The sequence below is a fragment of the Trichomonas vaginalis genome, chromosome II, assembly GCF_026262505.1.
Source record: "Trichomonas vaginalis G3 chromosome II, whole genome shotgun sequence".
NCBI lineage: Eukaryota > Parabasalia > Trichomonadida > Trichomonadidae > Trichomonas > Trichomonas vaginalis.
Genome location: NC_067204.1, coordinates 16,336,723 through 16,350,908, shown reverse-complemented (window position 1 = coordinate 16,350,908; position 14,186 = coordinate 16,336,723). Strand labels below are relative to the sequence as shown.

At 30.0% G+C, this 14,186-nt stretch overlaps 4 protein-coding genes across 4 annotated transcripts, besides 3 other annotated features; 2 read left to right on the top strand and 2 right to left on the bottom strand.

Moving 5' to 3' along the window:
• Positions 1–590: 590 nt before the first annotated feature.
• On the top strand, positions 591–4,262 carry TVAGG3_0555080 (uncharacterized protein; the record flags this gene model as incomplete). The annotated part of the gene is made up of 1 exon (XM_001301642.1): positions 591–4,097. The coding sequence occupies one exon, from the start codon at positions 591–593 to the stop codon at positions 4,095–4,097; it is 3,507 nt and encodes a 1,168-aa protein (XP_001301643.1).
• A 477-nt stretch (positions 4,263–4,739) lies between these two features.
• TVAGG3_0555070 (spectrin binding) lies at positions 4,740–6,461 on the top strand (the record flags this gene model as incomplete). The annotated part of the gene is made up of 1 exon (XM_001301641.1): positions 4,740–6,461. The coding sequence occupies one exon, from the start codon at positions 4,740–4,742 to the stop codon at positions 6,459–6,461; it is 1,722 nt and encodes a 573-aa protein (XP_001301642.1).
• Positions 6,462–6,861: 400 nt separating this feature from the next.
• TVAGG3_0555060 (uncharacterized protein) lies at positions 6,862–8,651 on the bottom strand (the record flags this gene model as incomplete). Its single annotated transcript, XM_001301640.1, has 1 exon — positions 7,007–7,864. One exon carries the CDS (start codon positions 7,862–7,864, stop codon positions 7,007–7,009), a length of 858 nt encoding a protein of 285 aa, XP_001301641.1.
• A 1,372-nt stretch (positions 8,652–10,023) lies between these two features.
• Positions 10,024–11,117: a mobile genetic element.
• Positions 11,118–11,278: 161 nt separating this feature from the next.
• Positions 11,279–11,315: a mobile genetic element.
• Positions 11,316–12,486: 1,171 nt separating this feature from the next.
• Positions 12,487–12,524: a mobile genetic element.
• A 1,254-nt stretch (positions 12,525–13,778) lies between these two features.
• TVAGG3_0555020 (uncharacterized protein) lies at positions 13,779–14,009 on the bottom strand (the record flags this gene model as incomplete). The annotated part of the gene is made up of 1 exon (XM_001301639.1): positions 13,779–14,009. One exon carries the CDS (start codon positions 14,007–14,009, stop codon positions 13,779–13,781), a length of 231 nt encoding a protein of 76 aa, XP_001301640.1.
• Between the last annotated feature and the right edge of the window lie 177 nt (positions 14,010–14,186).

Genomic DNA, 14,186 nt, shown 5'->3' with positions numbered 1-14,186 from the left:
GGAAAAGTGTCGTAAACTATTGATGTGGCGGTAAAATCACGATAATTCACGGAAAGCTATATGCGAAAATTTGAAATTATACAAAATCGAGCGAAACACTTTTAAATAGGTTGTTCTCGTATTTCAAATACTATTCCCAGATTTATTGTCGTCAGAATATTTCCAAATTTTTGCCGATTTACAAAAAATGATTTACAAAGCATATTTTTTAATCTAAAAAATTCCTAAAAAAAGGAACCGGTGTGCGGAAACCTCGGTAAATTACCGCGGTTCCCGTTGGGACTGCCATAATTATATATATGTCCATTATTTATTTGGGATAGTGCATGTATATTGCCATATAGGGAATTTAGTAAAAAACGCATCAAACGACTAGTTCATTAGTGCTCATAGCTGACTGCAAATTGAGAACATTCTCAAATTTGAGAAGATCGAGATTCCCCATTGAGATTCAATACAAATCAGGTATTTATAAGATAAACATATTCCATAGAAGCTTAAAAGAAATGCATAAACTGTAAATTTCATGTAGAAATGCATGATTTTAATGAATCAAAATTTTTGTCACTTTTTTCGTTTTGCGTTTATTTATGGATGTTTCTTCAGTAGAATTAGCTGTGCAGATTGCACAAAAAAAAGGTCATCAGCCAGTTTATTCAACAGAAATCAGAGACGGTGTTATTTTAAAAGAAAAACAAATACTTATCGTTTCAACAAGAGGATTAGAAATTTTTAATAAGGAAAAAGATAAAGTAAAGTGGACAAAAAGCATTCCATGGATAAGCGTACGCAAAGTTGGTTTCAAAACTAAAAAAGTTTTACTTTATCTCGATAAAGATGTATTGGCAACAAAAATTTATTCAAGAAATCCAAAACAACTATTCGGTGCTATCTGCCATGCGTTGTTACAAACACAGACAATAAAAGAATTACGAACATCAGGAGTTTCGAAATATAATTTTGGAAATCAGCCTCAATCGGGTATTGGCATAATGAGTCGTCTACAACAGTTACTAAAATTGCGTAAAAGAAAGCTGAATTACATAAATGTTCAGCAATTTCGGCAAATGTTAATTTTCAACGAATCAACATTAGATTTTGGCGAATTTCCAAATCCAGAGCATATTATTCAACTTGCTCTTGATGTTTTACCTCTTTGTCATAACTTTAAATCAATAATTTTCCCTTACATCGAAGAATTCTCAAATTTTCAGTTATATACAGATTATATTCCTCATTTGAAATATGCAGAATTCCTAGAATTCAACTGCAAGAAATGTGACAAACTAAAGCAGTTTCTTGATGAATTTTCCAAAAAGAAAAATGTAATTTCCGGAATTTCAATTGTTGATCAAGAATTACCTAATTCTTCATTAGTAGCTTTATCAAACTTCATTGGTACAAAGAAATTAACAACTCTAGGCCTTCACACAACCTTTTCTGCCGCAACATTTGATTTAATCTCTGAAAAATTCTTTACTCCACAAGTTTCAGAGTCATTAGTTAGTCTAGATCTATCAAACACCCAAGGTCTCTCATTATCATCTCTTGTTCCTCGTCTTCCGAAGTTATTAAACCTAAATTTGTCAAATTGCGGACTCCAAGTTGATGAAATCCTGACAATACTTAATAATTGGTCATCAATGAGTGGAATGCGAGTTCTGGATGTCAGTGGCAATGCTTGTTCCTCACTTTTTGCGAAACAATTTCCTTCATCTTTGACAAAACTCATTGCAAACAACGTTTCATGGGGCAATGGCTGTTTAGCTCAACTTATAAGGATATTATCCACAAGAACAGCCTACGGAATCGATGTTTCTCTCTCAAGAGCTATGACGGATTCAGAAGATTTCGATTTAGCTTTCCAAGAAATGGAAAATTCACTTTTCACGGGAATTTTGACATTCATTTGGGACGAAAACCCAGTAGATGCAAGACTTTTCGACTTCTTGTTGAGGTCATCTGATTTGAAAGCGGTTAGTTTTGGCGGTTGTTTCACTTCACTTGACCAAAATGAACTTCAAATGTTTTGTGAGTATTTACAACTCGCTAGTAGTTTACAGAAAGTTTCTTTAGTCGGAACAGAACAGAGATACATCGGAGAATATGCTTCAAATGTAATCAGAAGTTGCAACAAAAACGTAAAAGTTTTGGACATTTCTAACAACAGGATTGGAAAATCTGTTTATTCTGTCATTAAGAATTTGTTCATTACTAATACATCTAATCTCGAAGTCATCGATTTCGATGGTTCTTATCCAGAAAACAGTCAAGATTTGATTGATTTGTTAGAAACCGCAAAATCTTCACAATCAAAATTGACGATAAGTTTTCCAGTGAATGATTTCAATTTCCTTATCAACAAAGGAAAGATGGAGACAGAAGTATGTGACAAATGTTTGTCGTTGTTCAAGAAACCACCGTCATTTAAAGATTACGATCAAAATGACTCTGATTTCCCTGTTCCAAACCATTCTCCTTTCTTTGATCCATTTTATGTTTTTCGATTAGAGAAAAACAACGGATTTCCTCTGTTTATTTCACGCGAAGAAAGTGAACTGATGAAAAGAACTCCTCCAGAACTTTTCGTTAAAAAGAATTCTACAAACAAACATGTCACGAGATTGGTAACAAAACCAATGTTATCTTTCAAACCTTCGCCACAGAAAAATCAACATTTGTCTATGTCGATGTTGATTGAAAGTTCTGAAGAAGAAAGTGACAGTTTCAACACGGCTGATCTACAAATAAAGTTCTCTATTAATGATATAATGCCTAATCTAAAACGTGAAGATCCAAACCAAAAGAAACCAAATTCAAAATTAATCAAAAAACGTGTTGAAAATAAAAATTTGTCGGTTGAAACGAAAAATTCTATTGATGAACCAAAAAGTGACAAAAATGAACCAACTTTGCCAAAACCGCCATCACCAAAATCACCAAAATTCGTGAAAGACCAAAAGAACGATGAAGAAGAAAATCTGACACTGTCAAGACGCGTCAAATTGGTCCAATCAACAGATTTGATCAACCAAATGTCGGAATACGGATCAAGGATTCCTACTCATGCTTCTCAGTATTCCTCTAGAATTCCTTTATCGTCATCGTCAAAACGGTTTGTGAACTCAACTCCTGTTTACAAAACCGTCAAATATTCAGAGGATTCTGAAGAAGAAGACGAAGATGATGACTCAGAAGGAATGGCAACCAATAAAACGACGAATACAGCGAGAATTCCTTTCGAAGGAACATACGAATATTACAGTGATGATTCATTCGAAGAAGAGGAGGAAGAAGACTTTTTCTCAACTCCTTCTTATTCTGATGAATCCCAAACACAAGAAGAAGATGAAAAACCAACAGTAACAAACACACAAACTAAGGAATCAAGGTTCTCCGAATCAGATATCAGTGGCGATTATTCTTATTCGTATTCAGATGATTACAAATCTTATTCTACTACAAAAAGTGAACTTAAAAGTGAAGTAAAAAGTGACATAAGAAATGGAACAAATTCACCGAAATTTGTAGATAAGAAGATTGATTTGCCACCTCCTCTTCCACCATCAGGATATCTGAGACCTGTTGTTGTTTCAAGATTTGATGAACAACCAAAGAAAACTGATGAAAGACCAATGCCATTTACTCCACAGAACACAGTTACAGAAGATGGAACAAATACAAATCAAAGAAGAGTCCGTCCACAAAGAGGTATTCAACAGAACGACAAGACATTTGGATCAAGAATTAGAAATTCTAAAATTTCTAATGAAAATTCCGCTCTCTCTTCGAGAATTAACAACTCGACATTCGGTTCTAGAGTTCGCAAGTCTAATTTGAATGAAGAAAACAACGAAAAACCACAGAGCAAATTGTATGGAAGTAGATTGAAACAGAACTCTATTTACGGAAGTCGTGTAAAACCTCCTCCAGCTCCTGTTGTTAAAAATGTTTCAGAAACTGGAGAATACACTTATTCTTTATCAGATTATTCTTCTGTTCAAAGACCGCCTCCTCTCCCTTCTCCTAAATCAACAACAGTTGTCACTTCTACATTAGGATCCCCTCCTGTCATCAAAATGAGAAATTTCAAGTAATTTTATTCTGTTATAATTTTTTTAAATAAATGTTTGCTTTTTTTTACGTACAAAAATATTTTAACAGATTTTGCTCTACAAACCATATCATCCCTAAATGATATATCATGTTTTCCTTTAAATGTGAAATTCCAATTAATAAAATCTCTTTTAATTTTAGAATTGTTTACCATTAAATAACGTACAAAATAATTTTCTCAAAATTCAAAGTTAATTCAAACTTTTTTCAATGAAAACCTCTTAAAAACCAATTAAAAATAGAGCATCTATTGTTGTGGTCTTGAAACATAAAGTTTCATGCGTGTTAATAGCTCTGAAAAATTGAATACTTCGAAACTATCCAGCAATTTTTAAAATTGAAAGGTCATTGAAAAATGTAATCCAGCATTTTATAGATTTGAGTAAAATACTGTTAAATAATTTCGTAATAAGATATTGACTTTAAATCCATTTGTTAAATTGCAGAATAAGAACAAAATTTAAAGGACTTTTTCGAAATTTTATCACTCAGAAAAAATTGATAAGACGATATCGTTAGAACTTTGGATTATATAATTTTAATTAAAATAGATTATCCAATATTTTTCTCATAATTTTTTATCGAAATTTGCAACGTTAAAATTTTTTTCAATTCATTATTTCATGAGTGATAATAAACACTACTACCAAGAGATTATGGCTATGAACAAGTCATACGATGATACATTTAATGCATTATACAAGCTAAAGACATACAAAGAAGACGAAATCAACAAAATTTTTGAAGGTATGAAAACAAACTTAATCGATAAGGAAGCATTTTCTCCATCACAGATGTGCAAAATAGTTGCAAATCTAGCAAGACACAGAAACAAATATTTTAAATCTTATTGGACAATTTTCATAAAAATTTATAATCAATATCAACCAAATTCAATCAACAAAATGTGTTCTGTTTTTGATTATTTTATGAACAAAGAGTATGGTATCATTTTCAATAAATCAAACATGCAATATTTCAAACAATTCGAAGCTGAGAAATTTTCATTGGATGTTCATGAACCAGGCACTATCTACAGGGCAATTATGGATGATGACAAGTTATCATTTATAGCTCTCATCAATTGCGCAGGATTTGATAAAGACAACAGGCTTAAAAGTGGATTTTATCCAGATTCAAAAGAAGGATATTCATTACTTGAATTATGCTGTTATCATGGTGCCGTTGATTGTTTTAAGCTGCTTAGAACAAAATTCAACTCAAAAATTTCAGATAAATGTCTCGCATTTGCATTTTTAAGTGAAAACAAAGAAATTATGAGTGAGTGCTTGAAAGTTGTTGAGCCAGTCATAACAAGACTCCCAAATGACAAATGCATGGAATATGCACTTATTTCACACAACATCGACTTGGTCACATATCTGATTGATGAATACCATATGGAACTTGATCTATTCCAATGTGGAATATGTCATAATCTTCAAGCATTTTCAGTTTACTTAGATAGCAAAAGGAATATCGACAAATGCTTCGCATATTCACCATTATTCAATATTCCATCTCTTTGTAAATATTTACTTTCACAAGGAGCAAACATCAAGTATGAACCAATAAGAGCCCAGTCAGCCCTTTATTATTCAGCAATTTCAGATAATAAAATTACAGCCGAATTTCTTATTTCGCGTGGTGTTCCATTGTATACCAAGGAAATTAAAAAGTCACCACTTTGTATTGCTGCGGAATATGATAGCAGTGGAGTAGCAGATGTCCTTCTTTCACATGATTCACATAAAAATGTTCCTTATCATGTTTACGAGCTGCCTATTCATATTGCAGCAGAAAATAATAGCGTGGAAACAGCTAAAGTTCTTCGCTCGCATCATGTATCGATCAATGCAAGGGATAAAACAAATAAGTTTACTCCTCTTTATTGTGCAGCAGAAAAAAATAGTGTAGAGATGGCCGAATATCTCATTTCACGTAAAGCAATCATTGATGCACTAGATCAAGGTGAACAAACACCTCTCCATTTCACTGCATTGAATGATAATGCAGAAGTACTTGAAGTCCTCACTTCTCATGGTGCAAATGTTAATATTAGAAATTGTCTCGGAAATGCACCCATTCATATGGCTGCATCTAGATTCCAAAAAAGAGCATGTCTTGTTTTGTTTTCACATGGTGTAAATGTTAATGCAAAAGATGATGAAGGAAAGACAATTCTTCATTATGCGGCCGAATTTAATGATGAAAAAATGATAAAGTTCTTTCTCGCGCACGGTGCAAGGAAAGATGTTGTAGTTTTTTCCAGAAAAAAGCCATATCAATTAGCTAGAAGCCCTGAAATACAGAAATTATTGACTCCACGTAGTTCTAAATGTTAAAATTTCTTAATTTAATAAAATTTACTTATTAAATTGAAAACTTCCATTGTTTTGATTAAAACGAATCATTATAATTGAGAACAAATATTTCAGACGTGAAAAGTAATTTCATCATACGGAGAAGCATTGGTAAAAATATCAAGTTAGAAATCATGTTGCCAAAATGATAGATGTATGTCATATTGTTATAACAAAATGCTTTCATATATGTAATTGAGATACAATATTTAGTGAAAATAACTTTGAATTCATCGGAAAACAAAAATTATTTCGAAAAGTTTTCATATATGAAATTAAAGGCCATAGTTTGAGTGATTTCGATGACTCTATTTGCCAGAAAGTATACATCTGTAAACTTCTAGACACAAAACAGATTTTATTGACATTGATTCAAAAAGCTCAAAATTTTAGTCTCAAAAAATGAAAATATTATCGAAAAATATACAATGTTAATATAAGGACTTCTACAAGTGAATATAGTATCTATATTGGATAGAAAATACTGATATGAGTAATTCTAATTAAAACAAGATCAATCATATAATTTAATTATTCTGCGTAACAGGAATACCAAAAGTTTCTGAAAATATATTTAGATTAGTGTCGGGAAATCCAATGATAGAGAAACTAATATAATCGAAGTGAGACTTCATATTTTCATCAATAAGATACTTCTTGAACATCAAAGAAATTGTTTTTGGATTGTTTTGAAATGCACCACATCCATAAGCACCGAGAACAAGATTTTTGACACCGTTTTCGATTGCGCAGCGAAGAATACTGTATATTTTTTCATCATTAGCTTTATCAATTTCTTCCTTTTGACCTTCTTTGGCATAAACTGCTATAACAGCAGCTGATGTGATATAAGAAACATTAAATGGTTTGTCTAGAACTTTATAATTGCCTATCTTCCATGTTGGACACTCTGGAGAGAATATGCAGTAACTGGATGAGAATAGGTCCCCAGCACGAATGTTATATTCATAAAAATCTAATTTCTGGATCAAAGAATAATATAATGCAGAAGATCTACATAGAGTTTCTTCTTGTGCTCGTGCGCTACGCATGAATCCACCACCTGGAGAACTTGGGTTAGCAAAATTCAAACCACAAACGGACTCTTTACCTTCGATTTCCCTTAAACGATATAAAGCATCGAGTGTTGACTCTCTTCTAATTTCTATAATGCCTTTGCAATTTCCATCATGAGATATCTCTTTAAAATCGTAATTAGGTGGATATGACTTAGTATTTGCCAAACAATAATTAATTTGATCTTCAATATTAACTCTTTCGCCTTTATAATTAGTGTAAAAGCCATTAACGCATGCCCTCAAACATGATTGAGCTTCAACATTCTCACACTTTAGGGCAGATGCAGGGATCTTTTCAATGTTCATAATTTTTTAAAAATAATCGTCAAAAAATTTTGAGAGTTTTGAATAATAGTTTCAAATTCATTACCACTCAAATCTAACTATATTAGTTTAAGGATGCAGTTTTGTCCCCAGAGGGTTGATTGTATCCCCCAAGTACGGGACGCTGGTGGACAAAAATTAAGGAGCTTTGTTTGATGAAGTCAGAGTCTATTTGTAATGTGTCAAAATAATTATTGAAGAATGAAGTTCAAATATTATAATAGTTATATCACTTGTTAATATTTAAAATGTATTTATCAAAAGGGAGGGAACTCTTTTTTTGGGTCAAAAAAGTGGACCCTGAGCATATTGTTTCTACTTTATCTCGACGAGGAATCAAAACAAAACCAATTAAGCTCAACCATATAATAGAGCACTTATGTGTTTATATTTTTAACGAAACACTTAACCATTTAAACGTAAAGGTACCTTCGATATCTTGCATTAAAATTCAAAATCGAATTTTCACGAATTATTTCACCACAAACATGCTTACAAGCTACAACAAATAGGTGCTATACTCATTTTGTTAGAAAAATTTTTACCCTAATTTTTGAATGCCGATCGGACCGTAAATTTGCTCAGTTATTACTTCCCTTGTTAGGAATAAAAGTATACATATTGCTTGAAAAGTTCTACGTTTACTGTCGAGATGCCCGATGCAAGCAACTCCGTTATTCACAAGATGAACTTTCAGATCTATCAGAATCGGTTTAATTCGCGTTGTTTATACTAAATACATGATTATTCTTGATATTTTCTATTCTACTGCAATATTGAATAAACAATTTTATAATACATTATATTTTTGTCATTTCCATATTAGTTAATGGAACTCTTACTTGCATATTTTTGATTTGATACCAAAAATTTCATATTGAAAATTCAAAATAATACATATTATATAGATTCATAAAAAAATAAACATTGAAAATGAAATATTTATCGACGGATGTAATATATCTTCATTTATTTAAAAATCATTAAAAATTCAAATTAGTTTAAATTTTCATCAAAAAATTAATTGGGAGTTTTATTAATAGCGATTTCGCTATATGTAGCTTATACAAATGAATAATAACACGTTTATTAATACATGATATTTATTTTATTAAGAATTTTACTTGAATGAACTATTTATTCGGTATAATGAACATTTTATGTCACAAAATGAGAATTGACTATAGTTCCATGAAACATGAGATATTATTTTAATTATTGAATTCACAATCATGTCCAACGCATGAAATTAGAATATATTACACGAGATAAAGCCAGATATGCCAGTTATTTAGGATGTTTTATGCTATATGAGGAGATAATAGCGTTTTTATCATTCCAAAATGATACAAAAGTGACAAAATTTGCAAACTTGATGAAATAATATCTCATCACCAAACGTAGAACTTTTCATGCACTCATATACACTATTACTATGCTATGCATATACTATCTATTGGTATTAGTTAGAAGTCAATCGGCATTCAACGGTGGAAGTTCACCCCCTTTTTATTTATCTAGTTTTTGTTGAATTTTCTTCCATTTTCAGTGAATTGATATTTAATTTTTCTAGTGGCGGCACTTCTATTTTTCTTATTAATGACAATATATTAGCTAACAACAAAATCAGGAAAACAAATTTTCCCCAATTCCCAATTCCCCATGGGAGACACGGCCAAATATACATTCGATTTTTGAATGTCCCCCAGTACCCTGAACCTTTGTGGGTCAGGGATATAAATTTACTCGAAGTGGGCAAGGCTCTTCCGAGAGATCTTTCATTCATAGAGCTCTCTCGGAAGAATTTTGCCCTAAAATACTCTAATTCCTGTTCCTTAGTTTCCAAAGAGCTAGGAATTTTGTAATTAATCGAATAAGGCAGAGTTTTTTCGAAGTCTTGCATTTGATGAGAGGTCTCGGAAAGATCCTGACTTAAGGTAATATACTTGTAGTCTTTGGTCTTTTATAGGCCAGGGACTGCAAATTTGTTTGAATAGTGCAATTTCTCTCTGGACATATCAGATCCGGATATATCAATGTGACTTAAGAATACACAACTAAACCTCTGTAAAATTTATATATATATATTTAATGTCAGAAAAAGCGCAAACAATTTTTTATTGTCAATTTTGAATGTTAAGGGTCCACTGTAAGGCCAAATAAGGCCTATCGTCGTCCCAAAAATATTGCTCAAGATGGTGTTTTTACTAAGGCCAAAAACTTAAAAAAACACAAAAAAATTAACTTTACTCTTTTGAGATCCTTATCAGATGTGCAACAATTTGATGCAGTATCGCAATTCGAATCCGATTTTTTAATGTAGATGTACTCTAACATTCTTGAAAAAATGCAAAATGATATTAATCAAGCTTTTCATTTCTGTATCATACACGAAACAAAATCATTCATTATACTAAAATTTATCAAAGTTTGAATAATGAAAAAAATAATATCTAAATTTTTACATTGAGTCGGCTATTGATATGGTCAATATTAAATCGTTTAAAAATGGGCATTGGCCAGAATAATACCCACTAAAATACACATTTTTTAAAATTTTATCAATTTGTTTTGGTATATCTTTATGATAATGAATAAAATGCTTATCTTTCATAAGTAAATACATAATTTATGCTTAAACACAAAAAATAACACCAAAATTTTTGGCCAACATTTCAAAACGAAGGATAATGCTTTGAATATATAAACAATAATACTTTGTCTAGAGAATTAAATTTGTGCTATCCAATTGTCAATTCTTTGAATTTTTTATAAAATGCACGATATTCCGGCATTAGCCTCAATAAATATAAACTACATGCATCACAATATTAGGATGTAATGGCATTAAAGCGAATTTCCTAATTTCTTCTCAATTAAATTCCTAGAAAAACTTAGGAATTAATGATTGGAAATAGGTCAAAAAAATTCCTAATATAAAATTTATACTTAAATTAAAATCAAAATTCGAAAATATCTATTTTTCAAAACACGCATCCAGAAGCGAAAAAATTCGAAAAAATCATGTTCTTATAAAACTCGCTGATTTTGCAATTTTTATGTGATTTGAAGTGATAGAATGTATTATCATCTTACTAAAACATATACTTTATTGTTACATTCACAAAATATTAATCAGAACACTAGGAAAAGTGGATTTTCGAAAAAAGACGATAACGATTATTTGCAAATCGCCTCTCAATTTTGAGAGACTTTCAATTTTTACAGTGGACCCTTAAACGATTTTTTCCCAAAAATGCCACAGCAAAAATTTTACAAATCATGTCAAGTTCAATGCAAACAAAAAATCAAGCTGGATGTGATTTGAATGACATTAAAATCGAGTATTGAAAAGTCTGTACAGACTTACAATTAACTACGGTTCTCATATCTATGTAATAAACAGAAATTCATCAAAAGTGACAGCTCTCAATTTTTTGACATTTGTAAATTCTAAATTGAATGAGAAAAATGAAATAATACTAAGCATAATACAATATTCTAGATTTAATTATAATTAGGAAAACGTTAGTTTTGAGAGTACTTTTCATAGGCATATAGAATGAAATCTTCTGAAAAATAATATCACATAAACTCATATTATTTTCTAATATATAACTATTTTATATAAAAATCAAATTCAATGATCTTAAAAGCGAAGGATAAACCTCAAAATTTACGAATATAATGAGTGGGAATATAATGCTTATCTATCATAAAACCATATGAAATATCAATTTTTGCTTTACGCCTAATTTTTGACGACAATTAGCAAAAAATGTTAAATGTTAACACTCAGTCCATTTGAATATGAAAAATAAAATTGACTTTGATTAAATGTTTTATTTATCATGCAATTCTTCTTGCGACCAAAGATTTGAATAAAAGTTCAAAAATAAGATAGCTTAAAAAATAATATACGGTAGTGTTTACTAATAGATGAATAGTATATAAATTCTATTAAAATGGATTTGATCCAAAAAAATATATAAATTTGATCATAAATAAAATCGTTTTAAATTACTTCTTCATTTAAATTATAACAATTATTTTTGGTTTTATATTTTTTGGATCAAATCCATTTTAATAGAATTTATATACTATTCATCTATTAGTAAACACTACCGTATATTATTTTTTAAGCTATCTTATTTTTGAACTTTTATTCAAATCTTTGGTCGCAAGAAGAATTGCATGATAAATAAAAACATTTAATCAAAGTCAATTTTATTTTCATATTCAAATGGACTGAGTGTTAACATTTAACATTTTTTGCTAATTGTCGTCAAAAATTAGGCGTAAAGCAAAAATTGATATTTCATATGGTTTTATGATAGATAAGCATTATATTCCCACTCATTATATTCGTAAATTTTGAGGTTTATCCTTCGCTTTTAAGATCATTGAATTTGATTTTTATATAAAATAGTTATATATTAGAAAATAATATGAGTTTATGTGATATTATTTTTCAGAAGATTTTGTGTTCTTCTTCAAAATTTTATTTTTTATTAAAAAGAATCTTTACAAAATATACATTTACTTTAATTAATATTTAAAAACGTGCTCTATCAAAAGTTCCAAAAATTCAATATTTTAGCTTTTCTGAGTTGTCACTTTTGATGAATTTCTGTTTACAACATCTAAACCAATTAAAAAGTTTTTTTTATTTTATTTGATTTTATTTCAGTGAAGTGAGTTTAGACTAGTCAAAATTTTTACAAAGCATGTCGAGTTCAGAGCAACCAAAAAATGAAAATTTGTGCATTTACAATGAACTTAAGCCAATTAAAGTATTTGAATACCCAGATCAAGCATCAAAAATTATTTGGAGTGTCAACTCCAATAGACATATTCATAAAGGCGACGGAATTTATGAATAGGGTACCCTATTTATGAACGGTTAGAATTTGGAAAAACCGTCGCAAGTATGAAAACCCTAAATATGGAAAAACCGTCAAAAGTATGAACAGGTAGGTGATCGGAATCTTCATATTTTTTATTTGGAATTTCCAAACAAAAGTTGTTTCGAAATTCCAATCAATTTGGAATTTATAAACTCCAATGTTTATTCATAAATAAGTTGACAAGTGTGGATAACCCTTTATTTGTCACGCATTGTCAGATTTTCAAGAGATTCTTTAGTCAAATCATAAGCCAGTCATACAAAACCTAGAAGTTAGCGTCATCCTTAGATTTATAACAATACAAACTGCTGCATTTCTCCAGATTCCACGCATTGTCAGATTTTCAAGAGATTCTTTAGTCAAATCATAAGCCAGTCATACAAAACCTAGAAGTTAGCATCATCCTTAGATTACTGACAATACAAACCCCAGTTAGTATCTAGTAATTCAGTACCAAGGGTCTACGCCCCTCGGACCCCAAATTACTAGAATTTACAAAAATCGTTTGACATGTAAATTTTTTGACACTTCACAAAATAAAAAAAATAATTTTTAAAAAATAAACTTAAAAATTAACGTTAAAATTTTTGACATTTACAAAATAAAAAAATAATTTTTTAAAAATAAACTTAAAAATAAACGTTAAAATTTTTTATTTATTTTTTTATCATAGATTTTAACACCCAGAGTAAAAAAATAAACTTAAAAATAAATTAACTCAAAAATTTTTTAATTTCTGTATATACTAAATTTTTCATAAATGATAAAATTAATTTTAGGGTAGATCTAACCCGATATCTAACCTCATTTCTAACCTTGTGAATTTTCAACAGTAAATATGCTGGCATGATTCAGGATGTCATCGCTGCTGTCTTCAAACTCTTTTATAGATTCATACCATAAAAGCTTCACGGGAGATGAGGAGTAATGAAACGATAATTAATAATTTATTAGTAAAATTCATTTTATATAAAAATAAAATTTTATATCTAATCTGATTTTTCGAATTCTTCTAACTTCTTCTTCAGTTCTGCTATATTATCTTCATATAATTTAATCTTTCTCAAAATACCATCTTTATTTAATGGCTGCTTAATTTTTCTAAATTGAACTCTACCATCTTTCATTTGATGAACATAAAAACCTTCTGGAATAGTTCCTGATTTAATGTATTCAACTAAAAACTTTTGTTTTGTTGCTTCAGTAATTTTAGTACTCATTTTATTAAAAGTAAAAAATAAAAAATATTTTTAAAATTAACTTTATTTTTTATGAGGACTCTCTGAGTCATCTGAGCCGCTTAGCGGCTTCGTCGTCTTTTCCTTAATTCCTGCGGATCAACTAGGTCGGTTGAAGGTCTATTACTTTCTTTATAGTGTTTATAAAGTTTATAAGCC